At 41.5% G+C, this 12026-nt stretch overlaps 1 protein-coding gene across 3 annotated transcripts in view; it reads right to left on the minus strand.

The window, feature by feature from the left end:
* FAXC (failed axon connections homolog, metaxin like GST domain containing) overlaps positions 1-12026 on the minus strand; it is a 30771-nt gene that overhangs the window by 13086 nt on the left and 5659 nt on the right. For all 3 annotated transcript variants that reach the window (XM_080999978.1, XM_080999976.1, XM_080999977.1), the window contains 3 exons: positions 8912-9047; positions 5053-5249; positions 182-399 (listed from right to left, as the gene is read on the minus strand). In XM_080999978.1, coding sequence (XP_080856104.1) covers positions 182-399; positions 5053-5249; positions 8912-9047 — 551 coding nt within the window. The remainder of the gene's footprint in view (positions 1-181; positions 400-5052; positions 5250-8911; positions 9048-12026) is intronic.

Here is a 12026-nt window from a genome sequence, read left to right on the forward strand (position 1 = left end):
TCTCACGGTGGCTGAATTTCTGAAGCGTGTGCAATTTGGATTGTGGGGGAGATAATTTAACACATTCATGAGGCATATACCTAAACTATGCATAAGATGAAAGTGGTTGGAATAGTCTATCAAAACAAGTGATAATGCATTTTCAATATAATGTAATGTAATGAAAGGCACTGTACATTACCCAGAAGACCCGCCAGAGAGCGCATGTCTTTCTCCATCAGCTTGTAGATCTCTTCCTCAGAGAAGCGGCCGATGCCATGGCCATACATTTCCCGCCTCACTATTCCTTTCGTTATATGGCAGAGAATCCACTTCAGCAGGTCACTAAAAGGACCAGTAAAGGAAAGCATCTTCTGAGTCTCATGGAGATTGTCCACCCACTGGCAATATGCTAAGGTCCTAGAATGTGGTGAGGGGGAAAAAAACGTTTATAGCTGTGAGGAACATAAACACACTTCTCTCGACCAAACCAAAACGGAAGCTGATAAACACGGATAATAGGAAGAACAGGCTTCATTGAGGCAGTAGATTCCCCAAACTTCTTTTGTGCTACACTGAAACAGAGAAACGCTGCTTCGGGGTGAGGGGGAGCACCATTTCACCACCCAGCCAGATCTACTATGAAGAGAAGGATGACAGTATAATTATCAAACTTCTTTCAAACTCTTATTTTTAAAAATTTTACTACTAATAATAATCTACTACTTTTTAAAAGTAGTAGATTATTAGTAGTAATAATCACACACACACACACACACACACACGGGCTTCCACCTCAGTAATACTGTATTTAAAACATTTTTACACCTTCCTTTCCACAAAATGCCCATAATTATCTTGAAAGAATCAAGTTTTTCTGAAGCTTAGGTATGAGCAATTGGCTAGTGCTCTCACAGGCTAGTATCTCAGGTGCTTTTGCTTTTCCGTACATGGCTTACTCTTCTGAGGCCTCTGGAGCTATTTGCAATGTATGCAGTGGCATATTGTGATTTGGAAAGACCGTTTTGTGGGTTGGTGTATGAGTGGCCCTACCTCCCAGCAGCAAGTTGCACCAGGTGGCATTTTAGTCCCATCTAACCCTTCAGCCTAGGCGATGATGATGCCAGTAATTACAAAGTAGTGACTGCAGACATTTTTGAAACAAAGGACTGCCTTGTGGATTAATAATAATGTTCTATAGCAATGCTTGTTTGAGTGTGAAAGCCACGTTTAATGGGACTGTTAATTACTTCTCTCAGCGACACTTGAATATTCCCCTTTCAAGAGGACTGCATGCAGCTGGAACCGGAGATGCACTTGTCAACACAGTATATTAACAGAGACTTCCAAAAGCTAAACATGCAAGGAAGCTACCAAGACAGGCTTTGCGCTTGCGTGTCCCATACCCACCCACCTAGCCCCAGCCCTCGCCTCTTTCTCAGGACTATTCCGGGTAGCAGAGCAAATCACAACTTTAAAAGAGCAAGAGATCAACAATGCTCTCAAAGCTAGGCGCAGTAGTTTTTCAGCAAGGTTCAGAATGAAATATTTATAAACCCAGAAATACTTTCTAAGTGGTGTCAATTCAGGTCGTTTACCCTACAGAGCCTGTCTACCGGCTCTCTTCCTTTGCCTCCTCATGCTGGCTTTTGAACAAAGTTGAGCTTCACCATTACCCTAATGCAGCTTTTACCAACCAAATGCCCTCCAGATATTTTGGACCACAAGCCCCACCAGCGTAAGAGCACAGGAAGCTGCCTTAAACTGAGCCAGAGCATTTAGCTCACTACTGTCTTACAACGGCCATCAGCAGTTGCCCAGGATTTCAGGCAGTTGTTTCTCCCAGCCCTACCTGGAGACACTGGGGACAAAACCTGGGAGCTTCTGCATGCAAAGACCACACTGACTGGGACTGATGGGAGTTGTCATCCAAAACATCTGGAAGGCACCAGATTGGTGAAGCTTTCCCTAAAATGACAGAGGGTGGCCTCAGGTGACCCCACTGTGGGGTGGAAAGGAAGCTTTCCAGTTAGATCACACAAACAAATCTGGTCCCCTACCCTGAAAATATGCCGAGTGTGCCAGCAAGGTGCTTTTAGCACACAGTTCTCACTTCAGCCAACTGGCTTTGGGAAGTTCCAAGTGCCTATAAAGCTCACAGAAAACAGTCAGAACTGCCAGGGGCTCCCCAGTAACATTGACAGAAATCATTCAACACTATGCAGAAATTGATCAAGGAGAAGAAATTGCCAAGGAGAATTACACAACATTTAGAAGACATCTGAAGGTAGCCCTGTATTGAGAGGTTTTTAATATTTGAAGTTTTATTCTGTTTTTAATGTTCTGTTAGGAGCCATCCAGAGTGGCTGGGGAAACCCAGCTAGATGGGTGGGGTATAAATATTATTATTATTATTATTATTATTATTATTATTATTTAATGCTTTATGTTTTTATTATGTTTTTAGATATGCTGCAAGCTGCCCAGAGTGGCTGCGGAAACCCAGCCAGATGGGCTGTTGTTGTTGTCATTATCCATATTATTTTTTTAAAAAACAGATACACACAGAATGAGCAAAACAAATGCCATTTTAGGTCTTATATACAAAGGTCTTGTATGAGTACCCATCTGCAACATATGTAAGAGAGCCATGCCTGGGCATCTTCTTCGGAGCCCCAGATAGCAGTCCTGAAATCACTGCTAGTGCCTCTCAGCTCCCACACCAGGTGTTCTGTGACCAGGAGTGCATCCAGGTTGTCACTACTTCGGAGGGGGGGGGGGTATTCAGTCACCTAGGGGCAAATTCAGGTTGCACAATGACAGTTGATTAGGAGGTTGTTGGTGCAACAACTAGCTTCCCCAAAAGATTAAACTTTTTTGAAATGAGGAACGCAATAGGACGATGGGATAACACTTGCTTTCAGTTGCCAATGTTGCCTAATCTCCCTGAATGCAAATCTGAAATGTTCAGCATTCACTACTGTTTTTTTATGCCTTCTATAGATCAAGATGCATTGTTCAAGGATGACATGTTTATTATATTTATTTCTCTCCCCTCCCTGATTGTTTGGGTTCTTTTGCTTAGTATTTAGTTTTGGATATACTTTTATAATATCACAAGCTATTCTGCAGTCAATGTGTATGTATACACGCTGAAATATGAAAAACCTTCCAAAAATATTTGTTTGCTTGTTTTAAGCGTGGGATGACACAACATCATCTAACCTCCCCATAATCAAAACAGAATGCATGCTCATTCAATAGCCAACACAGTCTAATCTCCCTGCAAAGAAATCAGGGCGAATGTGCGTTGGGAAGCACTCTGGGTTGCCGGAGCTCAGCTGCAGATGCTGAGTTGGGGAGGGTTGGAAAGGAGGAGGAGGAGGAGGAGGAGGAAAAAAGAGAGTCACGTCAGCACAGCAAAAGTCTTTTGTGGATCCAACCCTTAATTATTTATCAAGCTAAACTACTTGCTGAAATGGAACAAGAGAGAGACGACATCAATAGCAGTACTTTAAAGGAAATAACAAAACAGTGGTTGAAGAGGAATGTAATGGAAGGGAGGAACTCTCCCAGCTTCATCTCCTCTGTCCTGCACCTTTATTGCTGAGAAGGAAAAACCAAGTGTAATTTTAATCATTTCAATTCCCCAGCATCTCCAGACAGGTCTGGGAATGCCCCCTGTCTGAAACCCTGCGTAGCTGTTGCCAGTCGGTGTAGACAAAATTGATCTGACCAATGATCTGATTCAGTATAAGGCTGCTTCCAATATTTCTAGTAACAGATAACAATGGGTGCCTATTTTAGAGGGAGCTCTTGGACCTTTCTTTCTTGACAGGCAACATTCCATCAGGAATTCTTCCTTGTATACAATGAGTATATGGGGTAAGCAGGCATTGATGCTGATGATGACAGTGGCAACTATGAAGGAGCTCAAAGCACCTTGGACTGCAATCTATCGGGACTGCAATCCCATCCAGGCAGCTTACAGGGCCAGAACCCATTTGACTTCAGAAATGCACTGTTTACCTTCAGCACATGCTCCTTGCATCTCCAAGCACATTGCTATTGTATGGTGTCAGCTGTTTTGAAATGGCCCAAAACCATACAGAATCTTTGGGGAAATTTCTTGAAATTCGGGAGGCTTTGCGGGCATATCTAGATGGTACAATTCTAAACTAAATGTACTGAAGTGGACAAGTTGAATAACATGAATCGAATGTAAAATATAATATGGGGTAGCATAAGTTAATTCAGAAAATGGCTTAAAACAGACTGCTGCGTGAAGAATCCTGCCTTTGATTAGGGAGGTGAAGCAGCTGGCTTTTACTGACTTATTATGGAAGCAAACATTGAATGTCTAAGAACATGAAATCTCTCTATGGCATTCTAACTGTGCTTTTTCCATTATCATAAATCCTCCAAGTCAGTGTTGTTCTCCCTGGGGTGCATGGGAGGCATTTGTTGACTTGATGAGTCAACAACAAGAGAATAAGCCTAGGTGCAAGGAAATGGAAGTAGATGTGACTGTGTATTTTCAGGCACCTTTATTATCTGTATTTCAATTTTGGATAATCCCTTCATTTTGTTCCTTCCTACTTGTTGCCTTATAGCCGATTGATTAGACTGAAAGCCTTAGGAGGCCAGAAAACCACTTTGGGCAACTGCTGTAGCCCTTGGGAATGGGCAGGCTTGCCATCAAAATTAAAGAGAGATGAACAGAGGCTGCAGCCCTATATTTCTATGCAGACATAGATATTGCCAGGCTCCTTCAAAGTTGATGAGCATTGCCATTCAAATGGTGTGTGCACCACATCTTGTGATCAATTATGTGGGGCAGGACTTACCTGCCCCATCCCAAATGTTTTATTCAGGTTGGCACCCCTGATGTGCAAAGTTTATGCAAATCTGTGCCCTCTTGTCTTTTGGGGTGAATGGAATATTTTCGGGTGGCGTGAGTAAGCAGAAAAACAATGCTAATATAACTAGAAGAAAGAAAAGAGAATTGGGTCTAACAAGTGTGCTACCACATCTGAAATCATCAGAGAGCATCTAATATCCATGGCAACTTACCAGTAAAAGTGCTCCTCCACCATTTTTGTAACAGCTCTAGAAACAGCTCTTTCATGTGGGCCAAGATGTTTGTTTAAATTGACTCCAAGCTTCTCTTCCAGAAAATCAATAATGAATTCTGTGCCGGACACTTTTTTGCAATTGTATTCAATCCACGGCATTTTCCCTTGAGGGGAAAGTTTTCCATCAAAGTAGTTCTAAGAAAAGAAGTACCAAAACAAAAACAGGGGGAGAAATCAAACACACATTTAAAAAATAATAATAATAACACAACAATCACAAATCAGTAATTCAGACTCTATTGCTAAGTCAACAACAAACCAACAGGTCACAACCAAGCATTATGTCTGCTCCCGAATGAATGGTGAGGTGTTTTATCTACCTTTTATGCTTTCATTCTCTGCCCGCAGGAAAATTTGCTGCAGGGGGACTCTCAAGTGTAGCTTGAGCTGAGCAACAGAGAAGGACAACAAGAGCAGACAGGGATGTGTGACTGGGCAGAAGAAATCACAGATGCCTCATTTCTAGAGTCAGAAACATGCTTTAAAGGTAAATTTGGCACCTCTCTATTCCAAACTGTAATGCGCTCACTAGACCTGTGTAGGTATGTATGCCCATCTCCTGAACCAGCCTACAATTTTGGACATTTCTAGACCAAAACTAGGTAACAGGCAAAATTGCAAAAAGTGAGATAACCCTCAGCTGGATTTTTCAGACTCGGTGTGGGTGCATGTGAAACTCTACCACCAACTTTAATCCCTTGGCAAGTCCAATAAAGACAGATGGCTAGACTGAGGGTGGAAGGATTCAATTGCAACCCATATCTAGCCCTTATTCTTTCAAGTGTTCCAATATGGGTAACCAATTCTTTCTGCATGTCAAACACCTGCCTTCCCATTCCCATTTGAATATGGCTCACTACAAGAAGGTGGCAGAGGGTTAAAGGCAGGTGAAACAGCAAAGGAAGAACAAGAAAGGCAGGCAACATACAGAGCCCATCAAGTAGTTAATAATGGTGATGACATGATAGATAGATAGATAGATAGATAGATAGATAGATAGATGATAGGCAAGCATAACACCCAGTGATGTTGGGTAGAAAAAATGAAAAATGTTTGGTTGGAATTTTCCAAGATGGGTTTGTTTTTTCAAATTATCTTTTTTTTAAAAAAAAAAACCCTCTGCTGCTACATTTTTATGTAAATCATTCTCTACTTTTAGAAATCCATTGCTTCACAAATTTAATTAGTAACATAATGAACCAACATAATGCTAGTCAAATTGAGCAATTGGAATGGAGACAAAACCAGTCAAATCTAAAATCAAAGCTGCAATTAACTTCTTCTCATGAGTCTAATCCTAGAAAGCACATTCATGAGAACAGTTCTTCAGGCCTGCTATGTTTTGATTGCCTTCATTTCTCCCACCCCCTTAATATCTAAACAACATAAGCAAAGAGTGTGCAATCGAGTCATTATATTATATCTCACCTTCCCTTCCAGCAACACTACATGTTTCTCCTCTCCCTCTCACTATCACATATTTACAAGTACTCAAAAACAACAACAACCCACCTTTACATGGGAATTATTTTTAACAAATTAACATTTAAACCATATGAAGTGTTTTATTGATTCCCTAATCAAATATAACAATTCTACTTTTAGTTACATGGGAAATAAAGTCAAATAAACCTGCTAAAAGACATCAAATCTGTGGAGGGTAGCAGAAAAAATAAATAAATTTGGGGGTGGGGAATCCAGTTCAAAATGGGCTGTAAAATTCACATGGCTAATAATAGCAGTCGTTTGTTACAACCCTTTGCCAATATGCCAAAACAATATGGTTTCTATGTTCTTGTCTAGCAGTGGGAATGACACAAGCCTGGCACATGTGCATGGCACCATTGGGCGGGCAGGTTCCAGCAGGCCGTGCAAGAGAGGGAACCTCTTCTGCACATGTATGGACCTCACCGAGTTAAGACAACAGTTGGCTCCCAATCTACTGAAAGTACAACAATAATAAAAGCTTCTGCCTGAATCTGTTCCTTGACAAAAATAGCGAGGGAGGTGACAAGACAAACTTCAGTATAATCAGGATATACCCAAGAAATAATTGTTTTTTAACAGCAGTTCCTTTCCCTTCCACATGGAATTGCAAATGTCAGGTACAAAATGTATTAACACCACCAGGCAGGTGTTCAGGCAGACCCTAAGCAAACCTGAACAACTCCCTCTATTTCCAGTGTACAGAGGCAAGTGACAGCGCTTACGTAGCCAAAATCGCATCACCCGTTTACAAGGGGGAAGTAGCAGCAGGCTCAGGGGAAACATCCCCCACTTCCCGGTTTTCAGAAGGTGGGGGGAACTAAAGAATGGGGATACACCCGACACCCTGAAAAGAGCATTCTCAATGACCATGAAATGCTGGGTGTCTTTGACAGAGGCAGAAGGGAATATCTGGGGGCAGCATGGCTCATGGGCACCACAGGATTAAACAGGAGCACTCCACACAGCAAAATTATGTGGTAGATCCCACTGCGATTCTGCATGTTTTAAAGCAAACTTAGGGATAGTAGTTCAATGGCAGCAAATATGCTGTGCATGTAAAATGTCCCAAGTTCAGTCCCCAGCTATGGCTTGTTCCTATGTTCATCTGCTTCCTAAAAGGGGATATTCTACTCTAGAAATGCTCTTCTGACCTGGTCCCCCTGGGCTGTTCCACTTGTCTTTGTGAAAATTCAATCCAGAGGCATACTGCTCTCTTGGACTTTGGGTTGCTCCCTGGATAAGGTAAGGAATGTGTGAGATAGCTATGCAGCCTTACACTCCTATGGCTGTTACTTTCTTAGCAAGGGGTAGCGGAGTCTTCATCTCGGTGAATTTTGGAAGCAGCAAGAACCATGAAGAGTCAGAAAAACACAAAACAGTGTGTGTGTGTGTGTGTGTGTGTGTGTGTGTGTAAATGGTAGAGATAGATTGAAATTCGGTGTTAAGCTATGATTTTTTTAAAATCAGAATTGTTATTTTTATGGACATACCTAATATATTTATCTATTTATTAAAATTAACATGTTCAATCAAGTAAATGTCACCTTAATCAGAAGGCAACCCTAAGAATAATTGATTAAAGAAGGAGGCAATCACATGGTACAGTGGTACCTCACAAGACGAATGCCTCGCAAGACAAAAAACTCGCTAGACGAAAGGGTTTTTTGTTTTTTGAGCTGCTTCGCAAGACAATTTTCCCTATGGGCTTGCTTCGCAAGACGGAAACGTCTTGCAAGTTTGTTTCCTTTTTCTTAACACCGTTAATACAGTTGCGACTTGACTTCAAGGAGCAACTCATAGAACGCGGTGTGGTAGCCTTTTTTGAGGTTTTTAAAGACTTTGGTGATTTTTGAAGCTTTTCCAAAACTTTCCCGACACCGTGCTTCGCAAGACGAAAAAAATCGCAAGACGACGAAACTCGCGGAACGAATTAATTTCGTCTTGCGAGGCACCACTGTACAGAACTCTGGCATGACTGCACTACATCATTTGTATACAAGGAACATTTTTTGAAAGCAGTCCCACCCAGAAACCTGTCTACTACACACATGTCAAAGCTTACATGTAAAGAGTTATGTGTTCCCATGTTTAAGCTTTCCACCAAGAGTGTAATATGGGAGAGTTTTCCAACAAGCTGCCTAAAAACTTGCATCATGAGGTGGTACTGTTCTGCAATGACTGTACCACGGGACTCTTTTCTCATTAGAACAGACCAATACACCTATCCTCTAGGCGAGGCATATGGTCCTATAATAGGTGGCATCATGCGCCTGTAAGTAGCCAAAGTAACATAACATGCACAAGTTTACCTGGTAGGGCAAATCAGCCATCCTTAAGTAAGTCTCCATTTTCAAACAGAAAGGAGATAAACTCGGAATACCATTGTTTGGCCTTGAAAACTGATGCAGTATAATAGCATCTTTTGAATCAACCTCTTGCTCTTTCCTATAAGCAAAACAAGCGAGTAAGTTTTACAAAACAGAATCCATCATGCGTCATACAGCATCAATATGTCAAACTTGCAAAGCACAATGCAACTGCTGAGGCAAACTTTCCTTAGGTCATTCAATAGGCTGCCACCATTTTGTATTCATTAAGCTTTAAGTCACTAAGAAGCACTTTGGATTGCAAGGGCAAAATAAGCCAAGTCAAGATGATTCAATATTCAAAATATCTAAAACCTTCCACAGTTAAATTCATATACACACAAATGACCATATTCATAGTTATGATGAAAGCGTTACATGTAGGGATGCCATCTTGTCCAGAAACTGCCTTGATAGTAAACATAAGCCTTGATTTATTATTAGTTCATATCTAATGCTGCTGAGTATTACTTTAAAATCATCAGGACATTATGCTATACTAAAATTAGCATGGTAATTGTAGCACGTTGTAGGAGAAGATACCATATAGCCATGGACCCAAAGTACTTGGCAAAAGCCTTTGAAGTTAGAATGTTGAGAAGTCCCTTTTTTTTCTTTTGAAGCAAGCTTATAGTCCTCATGGTGAGATAAATACTCTTTCTTTCCACCCCACCATCATTATTTCAAATAAACTCAGTCAAGTCAATCCAATGATCAACTTAATTTTTTCTATGCCTGTGAGGAACCATTTCAGAATAAATATAACCAGGCTTGTGTATATTCTGAAATCCCAATGTCAGCAAGCAGGACATTTAGTATTGACCAAGGAAGTTAACATCCTGAGAATATCAGTTTACTTCTATATTAAAAGCAAGGTTCAATCCACTAAGATTGCTGAAACAGATTTGGTTAAAAGTCCCAGAACCCTAGGGTGCAAATATTTACAAAGGTATTTCTTACATAAGGATGGCATACATGGTTCTTCCTCAATCAATTTTACTCTCACAACACCCTATGAATCAGCCTAGCGGCTGAGAGATAGTGACAGGCCCTGTATCTTCTAGTAAACTTTATAGCTGAGTAAGGATTCAAACCTGGGTTTCCCTGGTCCTAGTCTGACAATCTCAGCACTACACTATTCTGGCTCTTCAATGTGATCTGTTGCCTCCACCTTTGCCTTCATCCCCTATCCTAGTCCCAGGAGCATCAGCAAGAGCAGGATTCCTAGAGTGATTGCTTTAGGGTGGTGCCACCTTGTCCAATATGGCGCCATTGTCCAATATGGCGCCACCTTAGAACAACCACTCTAGGAAACAGGTGTGCAATGCACACATCCACCCACTCACACAGCCCCCAGGCTTAATGGTGCATGAGGTCCACTGCCTGAAAGCGGTGTCCAGAAAAGTAGTTCTGTCAACATAAGGATTTCCATTTGTGTAATTGATCTTCCCCTCCCTCTCATTGCCCTGCGTGCCCACACAAATCTGCTCCAAAGGGGTGGGGGAGGAACCAGAGCAAAAAGGAAGAACACAGGAAGAGGAAGTTCCATTCAGCAAACGGAAATCCTTGTGCTAATGGAACTAATTTCTTCAATGCTGCCCCAAGTCTGCCACATGGCAGGGCTACTTAAGACACTGGCAGAGGGCAGGGGAAGTAGTGGCCAAGATAATGTGGCCCCAGTGCCTTGCACAGCTCTTTGCCTGTCCTACAAGTGAACAGAAGTTATGCAGGTATATGCAAGTGTACTTAGTAAGTAAAATGCATACAGACAAAGTTCCTGTATGTGGCTATTTTGAATTTTAAAATAAATAAAACACATGGAGCCCTGAATAAAATGTACAACACCCACCCACTTTGGTTGGGCATCTGCCACATGCATTAAAATGATACGAAAACCTTGTTAATTCATGAAAACTAAAACATGCAGATCAGCAAATCCTTTGTTTTCATAGATTATTTCCCTCAGTGGTGCTAATCAGATTTCCACATTCTATAATCCCATTGATTTTAATGAGATGGGATACATATAAAACTTGTGGATATATAAAAGCTGGATAACCCAAAAGGAATTCTGGTTATAGGGGGCTTCAGTTGCTATGAGGCACCCTATATGAAGAGATTGATAGAATTAAACTCTTACTATGAGCCTTTGTCCCACACAACTCAAAGCTAGTCCTATGACAACTAGTCACTGTTAGACAAAGCTAGTCACAGCTAGTCCTATGACAACAACAGTGTTTATTACTGTGCTTCTCCTAATCTCTTACAGGATTTCATATACTTTACCAAAGTCAACCTGACAGTAGCTCTGTGAAGAAACTTGGTAAAGTCCAAATTCAATAATATTGTTGTGATATGCATACTGTTTGGATGAAAATTGTCCACTGCATCAATTGGGGCAGGATGAGAGGAAAGAATCTGGCCTCCGGCTCCTGTCCAGAGAGCCAGGAAAAACACAAAGTGCTTGGGTTCAGCAGGCAGTCTGCTAAGAAATGGTTAGGCCAATAACAGTTTCAAAATATTGTGTTTTTTGTTACATACTTGCAAGGCTTCAGTTAACAAAAGAATCTTGCTGTTATATGGGTCAGGAGAATTGAAAAGGGTCAAATTGTCATAGGTTCTTTAGCAGACCATCTATTCAAAGATCATTCGTCCTCACGTTTATAGGCTAATGGGGATTCAGAAGTGCAGAGAGAACTCTGAAGATTGCTCAGAGGATTCTGGCACGAGTGGAGGAAGGGAACAGAAGAAGGGAAAGGAAAAAGGGAAAGGAAAGACTGCCCTGTATGGAGCCAATCATGAGAGAACAGTTGGTCAGAGAGTTAAGAGACTAGAAAGAGGCAGAAGGTTAGCAGAGAACCACTAAAGGCAGACAGAGAGGGAAGGCAGTGTGGGGGCATTCCAGTTTCAGTTCTCCAGAAGAATTACTGGTCAAAGTGACAGCAGCTGACACTCAGCTGCAGGAATACTTCAGGAGATAACTGACATCATTGTGCATGAGCCCTGGCCATTGAGTAGCTGACCAGAAGGAAGACTTGAAATGAGAGCTGCAGCAAAT

Source organism: Podarcis pityusensis (genome assembly GCF_964106645.2).
Source record: "Podarcis pityusensis genome assembly, chromosome: 3".
NCBI classification, from domain to species: domain Eukaryota; kingdom Metazoa; phylum Chordata; class Lepidosauria; order Squamata; family Lacertidae; genus Podarcis; species Podarcis pityusensis.